At 45.7% G+C, this 18324-nt stretch overlaps 1 protein-coding gene across 16 annotated transcripts in view; it reads left to right on the top strand.

Annotated features, from left to right (window-relative positions):
• ptprfa (protein tyrosine phosphatase receptor type Fa) overlaps positions 1-17808 on the top strand; it is a 331026-nt gene extending 313218 nt beyond the window's left edge. For all 16 annotated transcript variants that reach the window (XM_045205467.1, XM_045205479.1, XM_045205478.1 and 13 more), the window contains 11 exons: positions 1319-1442; positions 2134-2309; positions 4087-4206; positions 4419-4573; positions 6664-6949; positions 8698-8876; positions 14519-14645; positions 14772-14897; positions 15305-15459; positions 15578-15713; positions 16021-17808. In XM_045205467.1, the coding sequence (XP_045061402.1) occupies positions 1319-1442; positions 2134-2309; positions 4087-4206; positions 4419-4573; positions 6664-6949; positions 8698-8876; positions 14519-14645; positions 14772-14897; positions 15305-15459; positions 15578-15713; positions 16021-16089 (1653 nt within the window). In that variant the 3' untranslated portion in view covers positions 16090-17808. The remainder of the gene's footprint in view (positions 1-1318; positions 1443-2133; positions 2310-4086; positions 4207-4418; positions 4574-6663; positions 6950-8697; positions 8877-14518; positions 14646-14771; positions 14898-15304; positions 15460-15577; positions 15714-16020) is intronic.
• Positions 17809-18324: the final 516 nt, after the last annotated feature.

Below are 18324 nucleotides of genomic sequence, written 5' to 3'. Positions count from 1 at the left end.
GAGAGAGAGGGGCAGAGAGAGAGAGAGAGGGCAGAGAGAGAGAGAGAGAGAGAGGCTAGACAGTGAAGGAGAGAGAGAGAGAGAGAGAGAGAGAGAGAGAGAGAGAGAGAGAGAGAGAGAGAGAGAGAGAGAGAGAGAGAGAGAGAGAGAGAGAGAGAGAGAGAGAGAGGCTAGACAGTAAAGGGGTCAGGGAGACAGAGAGAGAGAGAGGCTAGACAGTGAAGGGGTCAGGGAGAGTTCCTATTTGTTTTCCAGGTGATGTGAGATCAGTGCTCAGAACTGAAATATCAATAATGAATAAGAATCTAGTCTGTCAAAATTTAGTTGGACCAGAGTAGAGCCTTTGTCCAGTGCCAGGGATAAATACAGGGCTCAGATGAATCATCAACCTGCGTAGCATCGCTAACCCGTGCCCTGCCTGCCATATGCTCCGCTCTCTCCCTCACTGTGTCACATACTGTAGTATAGTCTTCTATATACTGTATGACTACATTTTCCACCATGAAACATTGTTTCAACTTCATCTAATAATTTCTGGACAGCCTCCTCCATTTTTTCTTCCTTATTTGATGATAAGGTAGTAGTACCTGATTTACTAGCTTGTATAGTATATATTTCCTATTTCCTCTCATCCAGCAGAAGCCTACATACAGATAACTCTCTCCCCCCACTTACCTGCTGGAGGTGAATGTGAAGCTGCAACATTGTGTGTGTAGGTGTGGGGTCCAGCCACATTGTTCTATTTCATTCTGTGGGTTCTGCCCTCTCTGTGTCTAGGGGGTTGGAGGTCACGACCTCAGGCTAGGTATATTCAGGAATGCTGACACAGAGGTTGTGCTTCTGCTCTGTTCACCGCTGTGACTCCTTGATTTCATCAGCACAGCTCTCCTTGGCCATTAGGTGGCCCAGAGGTGGCAGAGCCACGGCCGAGAGGTGATTTTACGACTGTACAAACAGCCCGGGGTGAAGCCAGAGTGCTGTGGGATCACAGAGGGCTGCTTTTATTACAGAACAGACATTGAAAAGGATGGGGAATGAGTTCTGGTGCCTCCAAAAATATTACAGGGAAGATGACATCTCTCTCTCTCTCTCTCTCTCTCTCTCTCTCTCTCTCTCTCTCTCTCTCTCTCTCTCTCTCTCTCTCTCTCTTCTCTTTCTCTCTCACTCTCTCCTTCCCCCTCTCCCCCACTCTCTCTATCTCTTTCCCTCCCTCCCTCCATCTCTCCATTCCCCCTCTCCTTCACCCTCTCTATCTCCCCTCCTCGCTCTCTCTCCCTCTCTTCCTCTCCTTCTCTCCTTCCCTCCCTCCCTCCATCAGTCTGTAGACCCAGGCCAGCAGTTCACATGGGAACACTCTAACCTGGAGGTGAACAAGCCAAAGAACCGCTATGCAAACGTCATCGCCTACGACCACTCCAGGGTCATCCTCACCTCCGTCGATGGTATGTTTGGTTGATTTGTTGTGGTAGTTGTTGTGAAGTGTTTTGGAGTTTTATTTTGCTTTTTAAGGCTGGATGTGGGGAGGTAATGTGTTATTAAGTGAGCATATCTCAATAAATAATTATTGTTTTATTGTTGTGAGGTGTTTTGAGGTTATGTTTAGTAATAACATCACAATACCTCCCCCCACCCCTCCTTAAAAAGCTAAGTGAGAATGTCTCAATAAAGAGCATCCAAAGTCAAGTCTGTAGACAGTAATCTCGTACCAACTGCAAAGTCACAACAACAACAGCACATCTCTCAACCCAATCCCCAGGTGTGACAATGCCTCTCCATCATTCACTGTATGTCTGTCTCTATTTGGAGTTAGTTAGTGATGTAAATGTAAATGCATCCTGATGGTTGTGAATGGCTCTTTCTCTCTTCTCTCTAATGTGTTGTCCTGTGTGGGCCTGTCTCATGCTGTGAAGGGGGTGTTGATACCCTGCCTATTCCCTATATAGTGCATTACTTTTGACCAGGGCCCATAGTGATGCACTATGTAGGGTATAGGGTGCCATATGGGAAGAAGTGATGGAGTGGGATTGCCCTATGGGCCCTGGTCAAAAGAAGTGCACTATATAGGGAATAGGGTGCCATTTGGAATGCAGCCCCCAGTGTTTCCTAACACTGCCTTCCTTCACTGTGCTACAGGAGTACCAGGTAGTGACTACATCAACGCTAACTACATAGACGGCTACAGGAAGCAGAACGCCTACATCGCTACACAGGGCCCGCTTCCTGAAACCCTGAGTGACTTCTGGAGGATGGTGTGGGAGCAGAGGACCAACACTATAGTCATGATGACCAGACTGGAAGAGAAGTCACGGGTGAGTGACTGAATATACACACACACCACAATGTCAGTACACTCACAACCATGTACACATTCTGTGCTGAACACACACCATACACACCACACTGTCTCAGGACACACACACACACACACACACAACACTGTCTCAGGACACACACACACGTCCTGACCGTTGATTCACCCTGTACTCACACACTGTAACAGTCCCAGTAGTCTCACCCTGGTCTCACCCTGGTCTCACCCTGGCTCGCTAATGGACAGGAGGTGTGAGGGTCGACTGTAAGGTGTAAAACCCTAATCGAGGAGTTTGAATAAACTCAGTAAATAATGGACACTGTGACTGCATGATGGCAGCTTAGAGAGAAGGAAGTTTGTAGGTGAGAAGGGTGTCACACGAGTACACACACACACACACACACACACACACACACACACACACACACGCCTTCTCTAGCCTGATTAATAACTGTGGAACTAAAGGGCATCCCATAGTGTCACACCTTTATAAGCACTGACAGTGTTCATTATGCTCCTGCCAAACTTAATATCACACGTCTTTTTAGACCCATGAGGGGTCAACTCATCATTAAATTACCTTTCACCTTTGAACCTTTGCCCCTGTGTGTTATCACCAGAACAGCAGGGTGTCACCACTGGCAATATCCCAACACCACCACTGTGTCGTCTAACCTCTATGCGCCTCAGCTATCATTCTGATTAGAGAGGAAATTCATGGGAGGGGAGGACCTGAAAGAGCTACGGACAGTCACAGGAAGTCATGTGACTGTCCGTAGCAGCTGACATGGGGGACGCAGTGACACCCCCCCTCCAGAGTGACCACCTGTCCACTCCGCTCCGTTCTGTTCTGTTTCATTAAGCGACCAGAGCACAGGAGCTGGAGTAATGTCAGGGACAGCAGTCATTTCCAACTGCCTGTTAGCTAGTCAGGGTTAAAGTGGTGGAATGCACCTGTAGGCTAAACAGATAAAACATCACCAAACAGGAATTGTATTATCTATCTACATGGTCTGTGTTTGTAGGAAATGCACCAGACCGGTACTTTTCTGAGCAGATTTTGGAGACAGGTTTGTGGCTACCCTGTGCTCGGTCAGATAGGTCACTTAGCTCTTGGCTGTGTGTTTGGGAAGTCCAGTGAAATTATGTGTCCAGGTGGTAATCCTGCTGTCCACCAGACTGTTCAATCACAATGCCCTCTCACAATGCCCTGATCAATGGCCCTTGAGCACCAGGCTGCTGTCTAATCAGAATGCCCTGACTAATGGCCCTTTGGGGTGGAGGTCTGGAGGAGTTAAATAAAGGTTAAATAAAATAAATAAGTAAAAGAGAAGAGGCACAAGTCACGCTCTGAGCTCCAGGGTTCTCCAGGGTTTAGGCCAGTGCCAATGTTACTATAGCCCCCCTGGACATGACTGTGTAGCGGAAGCCCCCCATCTGCCTGGCACATGCCAGCTAGGGTCCCAGAGCCTGTAGTCCCATAGAGCTGGACCCCTAAACTCCAGCTGGCTGTCTCTCCTCTCTCCCCCCAGGACATGAAGGATAGCACAGTGGAGCGGAAGCACCTCAAGCTGTCATCCTTCACTCAGCCTAAGTCCTTGTCCCATGTCCTCCCTCTCACAGCACTTAGTTCCTGACTGTCCCATTCCCCCAACACAAGCCCCTTCAGCCCCAGTCCCTGTCTCATTCTGATTCCCTCGTTCCAGTGCTCCTATACTAAGGCTTTGGTCCAATATCTTCATTGTCCTGTGTCTGTGTGTTTGTGTCTGTAACAGGTGAAGTGTGACCAGTACTGGCCCAGTCGGGGTACAGAGACCTATGGGATGATCCAGGTGACCATGTTGGACACTGTGGAGCTGGCTACCTACAGCGTACGCACATTCGCCCTCTATAAGGTAAGGTATAGCATGTACTGTAGCCTAAACGTGACCTGCTCTTGACCAGCTGGAAGGGCAATGATTCCGGAATGTGTTCTCGAGCCAATATCAAATCTCATGTGAGCTAACATGTTGTAAATATGAATGTCTGTCAGAGAGTCTACCCAGAATATGGCCACCTGTGTGTGTCTGTGGTGTTCTGATAGTTTTCTCCTCTCCTGCTCTACCAGAATGGCTCCAGTGAGAAGAGAGAGATTCGTCAGTTCCAGTTCATGGCCTGGCCGGACCATGGAGTGCCTGAGTACCCCACCCCCACCCTGGCCTTCCTCCGCAGGGTCAAGGCCTGCAACCCCACAGACGCAGGACCCATGGTGGTCCACTGCAGGTAACCCCCATCTCAGACCTGCTTCAGAGATATGTTCAACCTGATGATGACCTAAGTATTGAAACAAACCATATGAATAGATTTCAGTGTTCGGGGTGTTTTCTGTTTTTTTTTGCTGAACATATCATCTCCAGTACCTGCTCAGAAACATAGGTTGACATTTATATTTATTTTATTTACCTTTATTTCATCAAGGAAGTCATATTGAGAATAAAGTATATTTTACAAATGAGCCCTGCACAATACAAAAACAAGCACATAGTCGTGGTCAAAAGTTTTGAGAATCACACAAGTATTGGTCTTCACAAAGTTCGCTGCTTCAGTGTTATGAGATATTTTTGTCAGATGTTACTTTGGTATACTGAAGTATAATTACAAGCATTCCATAAGTGTCAAAGGCTTTTATTGACAATTACATTAAGTTTATGCAAAGAGTCAATATTTGCAGTGTTGACCCTTCTTTTTCAAGACCTCTGCAATCCGCCCTGGCATGTTGTCAATTAACTTCTGGGCCACATCCTGACTGATGGCAGCCCATTCTTGCATAATCAATGCTTGGGAGTTTGTCAGAATTTGTGGGTTTTTGTTTGTCCACCCGCCTCTTGAGGATCGACCACAAGTTCTCAATGGGATTAAGGTCTGGGGAGTTTCCTGGCCATGGACCCAAAATTTCTATGTTTTGTTCCCTGAGCCACTTAGTTATCACTTTTGCTTTATGGCAAGGTGCTCCATCATGCTGGAAAAGGCATTGTTCGTCACCAAACTGTTCTTGGATGGTTGGGAGAAGTTGCTCTCGGAGGATGTGTTGGTAACATTCTTTATTCATGGCTGTGTTCTTAGGCGAAATTGTGAGTGAGCTCACTCCCTTGGCTGAGAAGCAACCCCACACATGAATGGTCTCAGGATGCTTTACTGTTGACATGACACAGGACTGATGGTAGCGCTCACCTTGTCTTCTCCGGACAAGGTGTTTTCCGGATGCCCCAAACAATCGGAAAGGGGATTCATCAGAGAATATGACTTTACCCCAGTCCTCAGCAGTCCAATCCCTGTACCTTTTGCAGAATATCAGTCTGTCCCTGATGTTTTTCCTGGAGAGAAGTGGCTTCTTTGCTGCCCTTCTTGACACCAGGCCATCCTCCAAAAGTCCTCACTGTGCGTGCAGATGCACTCACACCTGCCTGCTGCCATTCCTGAGCAAGCTCTGCACTGTTGGTGCCCCGATCCCGCAGCTGAATCAACTTTAGCAGACGGTCCTGGCGCTTGCTGGACTTTCTTGGGCGCCCTGACGCCTTCTTCACAACAGTTGAACCTCTCTCCTTGAAGTTCTTGATGATCGATAAATGGTTGATTTAGGTGGAATCTTACTAGCAGCAATATCCTTGCCTGTGAAGCCCTTTTTGTTAACAAAGGAAGAACAATGATTTCAAGCACCACCCTCCTTTTAAAGCTTCCAGTCTGTTATTCTAACTCAATCAGCATGACAGAGTGATCTCCAGCCTTGTCCTCGTCAACACTCTCACCTGTGTTAACGAGAGAATCACTGACATGATGGCAGCTGGTCCTTTTGTGGCAGGGCTGAAATGCAGTGGAAATGTTTTTTAGGGGGATTAAGTTCATTTTCAAGGCAAAGAGGGACTTTGCAATTAATTGCAATTCATCTGATCACTCTTCATGACATTCTGGAGTATATGCAAATTGACATCATCAAAACTGAGGCAGCAGACTTTGTGAAAATTAGTATTTGTGTCATTCTCAAAACTTTTGACCACGACTGTACAACAACTGTATATATTTTGATGACTCATGTACCGGAGGCAGCTCTGCAGGGTAGCTGGCACAGCCACAAAGTCATAAAATCAGATTTTAAACCTAACCCTAAACCAAATAAATAGCCAATTTTGACTTTGCCACTGTCCCGTCTATTGGAAGATTCATCCCAATAAACATCAACCTGCCTCGGAAACATTGAATGTGTGCATGTAATCTCTTCCAATGCCAGATTTGTGAGTTTTTCAGTGTAGTTACAGTAGTTTCTGTCTGTGTCTGTGCATGGCTCTACAGTTACAGTTACCTGTCTCTCCCCACAGTGCTGGTGTAGGGCGGACCGGTTGCTTCATCGTGATCGAGGCCATGCTGGAGCGTATGAAGCATGAGAAGTCAGTGGATATCTACGGTCATGTGACATGTATGAGAGCTCAGCGGAACTACATGGTGCAGACGGAGGACCAGTATGTCTTCATCCACGAGGCCCTGCTAGAGGCTGCCACCTGCGGTAACACAGAGGTCCCTGCACGCAACCTGTACGCACACATCCAGAAACTCACCCAGGTCACACCCGGAGACACGGTCACTGCCATGGAGCTAGAGTTTAAGGTAGGTAGTAGCTCTCCTCCTGAACATAACAGTACAGTTCAGTTCTATGGTACAAACCTAGCTTGAAAAATTGGACTGTTCGAAACCTTTAGTACTAAAAAGGGACTTATTCCACTCGGACTCGCTTAGACTTGGACTTGCTAGGGAGTTGGGATTCAATTTGGGCTTGAGGTTAAGTGACTTGACTGGTACAGTTACTAATTGGGGCATTTAGTTAGAAGCAGTAGAACAGTTCTTGTTGGTGGTGGTGTCTCAGTCTGCACGATGCAGTGGGAGCAGGAAGTTAATGTCTCAGTGTGTTTGGGAGCAGGATGAAGAGGAGGAGGAGGGATTTTCATCCTCACACTGTAACTCTGAAATGAATAGAATCTCCTAGGAGGGGTGTTCTGTTTCACTGTTTCAATGGCTTATCTTCTGGACTGGGGATGAGAAACTAAACGAGAGGGAGGGGGTCGGGGGAGGGAGAGAGAGAAAGAGAGAAAGAGAGTGATCTAGTGAGGGAGGAGTGTTAGGGCAGGCTGACCGTCTGACAGCCTGTAGATAAAGCCTCAATGGGTTGGAGAGCTGATGCATCCTGGGATTGGGCCTACACCATGGCTCCAGCGACTCTATTGGTCCCCATCACATACTCACTATCTGCGTCCCAAATGGCACCCTGTTCCCTATATAGTGCACTACTTTTGACCAGGACCCATAGGGCCTGGTCAAAAGTAGTGCAATGTGTAGGGATTAGAATGCAATTTGGGACGCCACCACTCACAGCCTACCGCTATAGGAAAGCAAAACAGCTCTAACCAGTCTCCTCCTCGGGGACGCGCCGCCACAACCCAAATGATGTGGGTCAAACTTGTTCAGCAAGCAGGATGATTGTAAGTCCGTAGAAAGTATAATTAGGCTCCACTGGCAGGTTTGTTTCGCAAGCAAGTTCTGAAACTGACACTTTGCTTTTTTGCTACTGACAGAGTACAATATTAGGAGGACACCATCAGCAATGCCAGCAACAACAAAAAATCACCCTCCCCCTCTCATTTGGGAGAAGATGGATTTTCAGTTTTCAAAGTCTTGTGTGGTTGTAGTTTGTTATTCCGTTGCTGTGGCATGGATACAGTCAGCTTGTGTATCTATCGTCACAGCTGTCTCCAATGTTGTGTGGGAGTGTTTTTCGACTCCCTGACGTCTCCGTTCGTGGCTGTGGCTGTGCTGTCGACACTAATTTTAAAGGAGAGAGAGAGAGGCGTTGTCTCTGCATCAGCAGGTTGTTATTTGAAGCTGGAGAACAAAAGCTCATCATTTTCATGCATCAATAAGAGTGTTAGCTCCCAACCCCGTGCCCTCAGACATCCCTGCTCACACACAGTAATGCTAGGCTGGCTGGGATCCCCAACTTTAGCACTTTGAAGAGACGGGCTAGATAGAAGGGAAGGAAGGTGGGCGTCAAGGAAAAGCTGTGGCAACAGTCATCTTCAGGTTAGAGGCATAGAAATATAATTACTAGAATGGGAAAAAGACTCTGACCAATGTGTCTGCACTTTCATGGGTAAGGTCAATTCTAGTAGTTACCTTTCTATGGTTATGGGTTGGTGTTTCTCTACAATAGCACAAAGTTATTTAATCTGATCCATGTTTTTGATCCATGCATAGATCCGTGCATCCCTCAACAAAACAAGTGGTGGGGCTGCCATTTTGCAGAAAAACAAATCCAAGATTGTATCTTTCATCTGTCCATTCCTCTTCCCTTCCTTCTCCAGAAACTGGCCAACTCAAAAGCACATACCTCAAGATTCATCAGTGCCAACCTGCCCTGCAACAAGTTCAAGAACCGTCTGGTGAACATCATGCCTTTTGAGTCCACCCGCGTGAGTCTGCAGCCTATCAGAGGAGTGGAGGGCTCTGACTACATCAATGCCAGCTTCATCGACGGATACAGGTGAGATAGAGGGGGATGAGGAGAGAAGGAGAGACGAGAGGGGAGGAGGGGAGGGGAGAAGAGGATTGGGGGGGGAGAGAGGAGAGGAGAGGAGAGGAGAGGGAGAGGAGAGGAGAGGAGAGGAGAGGAGAGGAGAGGAGAGGAGAGGGAGAGGAGAGGAGAGGAGAGGAGAGGAGAGGAGAGGAGAGGAGAGGAGAGGGGAGGGGGGAGAGGGGGAGGAGGGGGAGGAGGGGGGAGGAGGGGGGAGAGGGGAGGAGGGGGGGGAGAGGGGAGGAGAGCAGAGGAGGAGGGGAAAGGGGAGGGGTTGAGGGGAGGAGGTAGGGGAGGAGAGTGTAGAGGAGAGGAGAGGGTAGAGGAGATTCAGACTCAGACTGTGAGAAAACAAGACATGACATATTCTGAAGACTAGAATAAGTGAGATGGGGGGGATGGTGAGAATAGAGAAGAAGAAATAGAAGAGAGAAGAGAGAATCTATCCTGCAGACACAGCTCATCTAATGAGCGAGGAGGTGGACCTTTCCTGCAGCGACTGACAGCAGTGAATGATGGTGTGACATGGAGGCCAGTGTTTTCCTGCCTCTCTTCCCTTCCCTTTGTCTTGTCAGTTGTCAGTACTGTCCATTCCTTCTCACACTTCTCCTTTGGTAAATAAATAGGCTGATTGTGACAGGTGACAAACCACTCCTAGCAGAGGAATACAGTGATTACCTATTGTGATGGCTCTGTTCATGTCTGCTGATATCCACAATCCTTTACTCTACAGCTGTCCATCTATGGGAATCTGCCCAGCAACACTCAATGGAAGATGTACGGCTCTAAAAAATGACATTTTCAATGTTAATATTTGGAGAAAAAACTTGAAAAGGAGAACCTATCGTTTTCAGAGTTACAGTGCATTCGGAAAGTATTCAGACCCCTTGACTTTCTCCACATTGTGTTACGTTACAGCCTTATTCGAAAATGTATTAAATTGTTTTTTCCCACTCATCAATCTACATACAATACAGCATAATGACAAAATATGACATTTACAGTGTCTTGCAAAAGTATTAATCCCCCTTGGCGTTTTTCCTATTTTGTTGCATTACAACCTGTAATTTAAATGGATTTGTATTTTGATTTCATGGAATGGACATACACAAAATAGTCCAAATTGGTGAAGTGAAATGAAAAAAAAAACTTGTTTCAAAAAATTCAAATAAATAAATAACAGAAAAGTGGTGCGTGCATATGTATTCACCCCCTTTGCTATGAAGCCCCTAAATAAGATCTGGTGCAACCAATTACCTTCAGAAGTAGCATAATTAGTTAAATAAAGTCCACCTGTGGGCAATCTAAGTGTCACATGATCTGTCACATGATCTCAGTATATATACACCTGTTCTGAAACGCCACAGAGTCTGCAACACCACTAAGCAAGGGGCAGCACCAAGCAAGCGGCACCATGAGGACCAAGGAGCTCTCCAAACAGGTCAGGGACAAAGTTGTGGAGAAGTACAGATCAGGGTTGGGTTATAAAAAATATCTGAAACTTTGAACATCCCATGGAGCACCATTAAATCCATTATTACAAATTGAAAGAATATGGCACCACCTGCCAAGAGAGGGCCGCCCACCAAAACTCACGGACCAGGCAAGGAGGACATTAATCAGAGAGGCAACAAAGATACCAAAGATAACCCTGAAGGAGCTGCAAAGCTCCACAACAAAGATTGGAGTATCTGTCCATAGGACCACTTTAAGCCGTACACTCCACAGAGCTGGGCTTTATGTAAGAGTGGCCAGAAAAAAGCCACGTTTGGTGTTCGCCAAAAGACATGTGGGAGACGGTACTCTGCTCGGATGAGACAAAAATTTAGCTTTTTGGCCATCATGGAAAACTCTATGTCTGGCGCGAACCCAACACCTCTCATCACCCCGAGAACACCATCCCCACAGTGAAGCATGGTGGTGGCAGCATCATGCTGTGGGGATGTTTTTCCATCGGCAGGGACTGGGAAACTGGTCAGAATTGAAAGAATGATGGATGGCGCTAAATACAGGGAAATTCTTGAGGGAAACCTGTTTCAGTCTTCCAGAGATTTGAGACTGAGACGGAGGTTCACCTTCCAGCAGGACAATGACCCTAAGCATACTGCTAAAGCAACACTCGAGTGGTTTAAGGGGAAACATTTAAATGTATTGGAATGGCCTTGTCAAAGCCCAGACCTCAATCCAATTGAGAATCTGTGGTATGACTTAAAGATTGCTGTACACCAGCGGAACCCATCCAACTTGAAGGAGCTGGAGAAAAATAAATCCCAGTGGCTAGATGTGCCAAGCTTATAGAGACATACCCCAAGAGAAATGCAGCTGTAATTATTGCAAAAGGTGGCTCTACAAAGTATTGACTTTGGGGGGGGTGAATAGTTATGCACGCTCAAGTTTTCTGTTTTTTTTTGTCTTATTTCTTGTTTGTTTCACAATAAAAAATATGTTGCATCTTCAAAGTGGTAGGCATGTTGTGTTGTGTAAATCAAATGATACAAACCCCCCAAAAATCAATTTTAATTCCAGGTTGTAAGGCAACAAAATAGGAAAAATGCCAAGAGGGGGTGAATACTTTCGCAAACCACTGTACATAAGTATTCAAACCCTTTACTCAGTACTTTGTTGAAGCACCTTTGGCAGCGATTACAGCCTCGAGTCTTCTTGGGTATGATGCTACAAGCTTGGCACACCTGTATTTGGGGAATTTCTCCCATTCTTCTCTGCAGATCCTCTCAAGCTCTGTCAGGTTGGATGGGCAGCGTTGCTGCACAGCTATTTTCAGGTCTCTCCAGAGATGTTCGATCAGGTTCAAGTCCGGGCTCTGGCTGGGCCACTCAAAGACATTCAGAGACTTGTCCCGAAGCCTCTTCTGTGTTGTCTTGGCTGTGTGCTTAGGGTCGTTGTCCTGTTGGAAGGTGAACCTTCACCCCATTCTGAGCGCTCTGGAGCAGGTTTTCATCAAGGATCTCTCTGTACTTTGCTCTGTTCATCTTTCCCTCGATCCTGACTAGTCTCCCAGTCCCTGCCGCTGAAAAACATCCCAACAGCATGATGCTGCCACCACCACGAATCACCGTAGGGATGGTGCCAGGTTTCCTCCAGACGTGTCGCTTCGCATTCAGGCCAAAGAGTTCAATCTTGGTTTCATCAGACCAGAGAATCTTGTTTCTCATGGTCTGAGAGTCTGAGATTTCTATAGGGGCCTTTTGGCAAACTTCAAGCAGGCTGTTATGTGCCTTTTACTGAGGAGTGGCTTCCGTCTGGCCACTGTACCATAAAGGCCGGATTGGTGGAGTGCTGCAGATATGGTTGTCCTTCTGGAAGGTTCTCCCATCTCCACAGAGGAACTCTGGAGCTCTGTCAGAGTGACCATCGGGTTCTTGGTCACCTCCCTAAACAAGGCCCTTCTCCCCCGATTGCTCAGTTTGGCCGGGCGACTAGCTCTAGGAAGAGTCTTGGTGGTTCCAAACTTCTTCCATTTAAGATTGATGGAGGCCACTGTGTTCTTGGGGACCTTCAATGCTGCAGAAATTTTTTGGTACCCTTCCCCAGATCTGTGCCTCGACACAATCCTGTCTCGTGGCTCTACGGACAATTCCTTCGACCTCATGGCTTGGTTTTTGACAGGCACTGTCAACTGTGGGACCTTATATAGACAGATGTGTGCCTTTCCAAATCATGTCCAATCAATTGCATTTATCACGTGGACTCTAATCAAGTTGTAAGAACATCGCAAGGATGATAAATGGAAACAGGATGCACCTGAGCTCAAATTTAGAGTCTCATAGAAAATAAATTAGCAAAAATGTCTAAAATCCTGTTTTCGCTTCGTCGTTATGGGGTATTGTGTATAGATTGATGAGGATTTTTGTATTTATTTAATCAATTTTAGAATAAGGCTGTAATGTAACAAAATGTGGAAAAAGATAAGAGGTACGAATACTTTCCGAATGCACTGTATATAAGACACAACAGCCAGCAGGAAGTGTGAGTGCGTGTGTTCTTGCATGCGGGAGGTGCTTGGGAACTCTCGTTCAGTTACTGTCCCATATCAAATTAGTACCTAATCAGAGGGTTCCCATAGAGCCGTCTCCTTTATGGAAGTGTAAATACTGTAATTGGCTGTAATGCACAATGCTACGACACGCTAATGACTGACAGAATTAATAGGAGCTTCTTCTTTTTTTTTGTGGTGGTGGTGGGGGATTCATTGATGTGGTTTTCTGTTCCGATGTCCTCCTCCTACTCTACTGTACACACACACACACACATCCTTCTCCTCCTGTGTGCCTAATGAAGTCCCTGGGGCCGACCCCACCTGAGGGAGAGAAGGAAGGGGGGTATAATTCCTCTTTAATTCCTGTAGCGGTAATTAAAAGTGAAATAAGACATAGAGAGGTGTTAGTTTGCGTCCCAAATGACACCCTATTGCCTGTATAGTGCACTACTTTTGACCAAGCCCCATAGGATCCTGGTCAAAAGTAGTACACTTTATAGGGAATAGGGTGCCATTTGGGGTGCTGACTTTCTCTCTCCTGGCTCATAGTGAGATGTTAGTGTTCTATCTCCCCGGCAGGCAGGCATCACATCTTTAAAGTGCCAGAGGAGATTAGGATGATTTGGAGGAAGAAGGAGAGGATAATGATGATGATGCAATGATGATGATGTCATACTGGTTAGGTGTGCCCCAGTATTCTGATATCCTGAGGTGGTCATTCCACTGCCGTAATGATGCAAGCCTCTTGTTCAGCAGCCATTTTACACTAACAATTGTATTTATTTAACTCAACATGCAAATGTCTGGATAAGTGTCTCGGTAGAGCAATGATCTCTATGGCTGACCTTGAGCTTTGCGTCTTTAATTTGCAGGCATGCTTATTGCCATTGTCAAAGCAGAACACTCAAACTATAATAATTCAGCTGTAAGAAACTGAATCTCCATGCAGCATGAGTCAAACCCATCAACTGTGAGATACTCTTTGAACAAGGTGCTGAGGCATGGCTCATTTACTAGTTATCTCATAGAAAATATAGATAGAACTCAGAGTTCCAGCAGCAGCCCTTCCTTACACTGCAACTGTGTGTGTGTGTGTGTGTGTGTGTGTGTGTGTGTGTGTGTGTGTGTGTGTGTGTGTGTGTGTGTGTGTGTGTGTGTGTGTGTGTGTGTGTGCACGTGCGTGCGTGCATGCGTGCGTCTGGCTGTACATGGTGTAATAGTGCATCTGGACCTACGAATATGTGTGTCTTGCGCTGGGCTGGGTTGGCTCTCACATGTTTGTAGGGATGCTTGACAGAAACAGAATCACATCGACACAACTCACGGCTTCACACTGCCCTCTAACGTTGATCTAGTAGAACTGGACCCCAGCCGCAATGCTGCGGTTTTCACACTGGCTTGAATAGAATAGACACTTAATCTGTCAGCAGCATAACTTAATGAAAATACACCCAGCCTCCATTATCAGCACAAGCGCCTCTCAGATGACAGTAGGACCACTCAGGGCTCAACATGGATACTGTAGGTCAATGGGGATGTAATGAAGTGTAACTTACATCCCTTGGTGTTATAATGTTATCCTCACCCTGACGTGTCCCATGTCCCATGTCCCCAGGCAGCAGAAGGCCTACATGGCCACCCAGGGCCCGCTAGCAGAGACCACAGAGGACTTCTGGAGGATGCTGTGGGAACACAACTCTACCATCGTAGTCATGCTTACTAAACTCAGAGAGATGGGAAGAGTGAGTGGCATTGATACAGTATACACGCACACACGCAAGTACACACACACACACATCAGTCATGCCATGGATAGTATTGTGTTGCGATAGTTTTTGACTCTATCATTGTGTCTGTCTGTCTCTTAGGAAAAGTGTCATCAGTACTGGCCAGCTGAGCGCTCTGCCAGATACCAGTACTTTGTAGTGGACCCCATGGCTGAGTACAACATGCCCCAGTACATCCTCCGAGAGTTCAAGGTCACAGACGCCAGGGTATGTCCATCTCTCCATCCATCCTCCCTCTTCTCCCTAGTAACTTATATCTCTCTGATCTACGTAGAGGGCTAAGCGGTGCGCTAAGTTTATCTTTCTAATGAATTGAAAAGTGCTGCTGTGCAAAGGTGAGGAAAATAACATGGGAGGTGTTTTTCAACCCACACATAGTGCTGTGGCTATGCTCTGCTGTTTTGCTTATAGAAATACATTCTGCACTTTACAGCACAGACATAAAGAGCTGTAAAACACACTGTAGAAAACATACTGCTTGCATTATTCAAATTCTGCATGTATAATGCTTTATAAAGTGTCATAAGCATGTATGAGCCTTTATAATGTCTTATAATAAGGCTTAGAGAAATGACTCACTTTATGTCCCTCATCCACCCCTCACCACCTCTCAGGATGGCCAGTCTAGGACCATTCGGCAGTTCCAGTTCACTGATTGGCCAGAACAAGGGGTGCCAAAAACTGGAGAGGGCTTCATTGACTTCATTGGTCAAGTGCATAAAACCAAGGAACAGTTTGGCCAGGATGGACCAATCTCTGCGCACTGCAGGTAAGAAAAACTGATGAGTGTGTGTGTGTGTGGTGTGTGTGTGTGTGTGTGCGTGCGTGCATGCATGCTTGTACTGTGTGTGTATAGTACTAACTCTCCCTGTCCTGTTCCCCCACAGTGCTGGTGTTGGGCGGACTGGTGTGTTCATCACCCTGAGTATCGTGCTGGAGAGGATGAGGTACGAGGGGGTGGTGGACCTCTTCCAGACTGTCAAGACACTGAGGACCCAGAGACCTGCCATGGTGCAGACAGAGGTACAGTACAGTCACACAGCTTTGGTGGGAGTCTGGGAGGGACTGGTTAGCGAGGGGGTGGGAGTACAGGTCCTCTCCTAGATAGAGGTATTTAAGCAAAGCAGGGATTCAGTTAAAATAGCTGGTTTATCCAATTGAAATAGAGTAAGATTTCCAATGTATTCATTACACATGACAAATAAACTTAAAACAATTTATTTGCATTGATACAAACACTCTCCCAGGAGAAATTGGTACCATGATTATATTCTAGTAGATCTCACCTGTTGACTGACTCTGATGTTGTTCCCCTCTGTTCCCCTCCCAGGACCAGTACCAGTTGTGTTACAGGGCAGCTCTAGAGTACCTTGGAAGCTTTGACCACTATGCAACATAATAACCACTCCCAGAATGCACTGGGACTCCTGGGGTTCAGGAGCGCCACCCGTGTGTCCCTTCTGAGCTATATCCATACTGTCCAGAAACTGCCGGAGGGGCGAGGGGAGAGGGGGGAGGAAGAGGGGAAGAGAAGTGAGGAGGAGTGGGAGAGAGCACAAGTCCGACTGGACGACCGTCAATCAGGTGGAGCAGTACTCCTGGACTGACTGGCACAATAAACCTGCTTTAAAACCCTTCACTACTAAAAAAGAACCTAAAAAGCTTCAGTATACTTCATTCTGATGTCTCTATAGCTAATGCACACGCCATAAAAACACTATTTCTGCCTCCTCCACCTGCTTATATGGCAAACTTTATTTTTCAGCTTTTATTATGCATTAATATCATTACTATTACCCATTATAAGTATGTTATTATTATTATTATTATTTAGAATTTGTTTTCTAATCATTTATACACTGGTTATTGTATGTCTTAATGAGTCATATTTTTAAATCATAATTTGTATCTTTTTTTTTTTCTTTTTTTTTTACACAAGGGACATGTATTTTAAACATGCTCCGAGTTATTATTAATACTGGACACTTACGCATACTCAGAGCTGCTAATAATAATTTAATTTTTTACCATAATTATAATATTCTAAAGTTCTCTATTCTCTGGTTGGTCGTATTCAGTGGGATATGGGGGACACAACTTTTATAAGCATTTTCACTTCCTGGTACTTTACAAAAACAGCTATCTCCCCAAAAAGAGATCAAACACATGTACACCAGAGTTAGTGAACTACTATAAAATAAACGCATCTATGTTTATAAAAACTGAATAGATTAATCTTAATGACGTTTGATGAATAATCTACAATGTACAGATTCTGTTTACTGTGATTTTCTCAATGCCTGTCGCTCAAAGAGCTCAAGTCCAAACTCCAGACACAATTAAAGAAATAAAGAAAACTACCGGTTCATGAAAAGGTGTTTGTCCTGTAACAGCACCCTAGTTGTCCAAGCCTGGCCTGAGGTGGACTGAACCAAACCAACACTCCCAAAAGGCACAGAGGAACTGGACCCTGGCTCTGTCTGGTCTGATCTGACAAGCTAGACCTGGTTTGGAGCAACAGATATACAGAGCTTCACATCACAGACAACACCCCTCCAATGAGAAGTGTTCGAGTGACCAGACATACAGTTATCCATCCATGTATTTCTGATTACCCTGCTGATTCTGAACTATGATCTATGAACTGGACATGTCCATTGGCATACGACTGACCTAGCTCCCCATGACTGGCCATCCCTGCAGATAACTGACAACAACCCAGATGAACTTCTCTTCTGACTGTCACTGACTCTACATCCATGGTATAACTGCTGTAATATACTGTATTATCTCCTCACTCTGCTACAGAAGGACAATCTCCTGTAATACAAAGAAGCAGCATCAATGTACGGTGGAGGATCTCTACATTATAGTCAAGCGTTTCTCTCTTAAGTGAGGCTATAGGATTGCAAAGTGAGGTGAATTTAGATTGAGTGGGCCCGGATGGACGGACTGCAAAAACAAGGATTTATTTCACTTCGTCTTCGAATAGTGCCGTAGGGGTTCAGTCTGTTGTATACACAATCTGTTTTCTATTTGTTAATAAAAGGGAGAGGGAAAAAATGTCGCAAAAACTTTGATGTTAATAAAGTTGAATAATTGTTTTTTTTATATATAATGTGGTCGTGTGTCTCTTTTTATATATATATATATATATATATATATATTTGGAGGACTTTGCATGTCACACACACACACACACACATACACACATACACAGCCCACACACATTGTACCCTCTCGTACCCCCCATCCCTCCATGGTACTGCCAGTGGAACAGATGGTGGAAGATACCCCTCCAGCTAGGGCCTCCTATGTCCTTGGACAGCCTGAACATAGTGCTTCAGCCACTGTCCTGACAGAACCCCTGGAATATCAGTCACACAATGGCATACACTGCATTGTGTTCGACAGTAGGTACTAGAATTGTGATCAGTAGGATGTTGCACATTGTTCAGACCTAATGGAATAACAGTTTGACAAGTCAGTGCCCGGAAAATGCAATTTACATGTACTGTATAATAAAATAATTGTCCTAAGGGATGAAGCAACATCAATACTGGCATTCAACACCAATGCTGGCCATTTTAACATCATATTGCAAAATATGATACACTATGACTTTCACAATTTT

This window comes from Coregonus clupeaformis, chromosome 20 (genome assembly GCF_020615455.1).
Source record: "Coregonus clupeaformis isolate EN_2021a chromosome 20, ASM2061545v1, whole genome shotgun sequence".
Taxonomy (NCBI): domain Eukaryota; kingdom Metazoa; phylum Chordata; class Actinopteri; order Salmoniformes; family Salmonidae; genus Coregonus; species Coregonus clupeaformis.
This window is presented reverse-complemented; position numbering and strand designations above follow the sequence as displayed.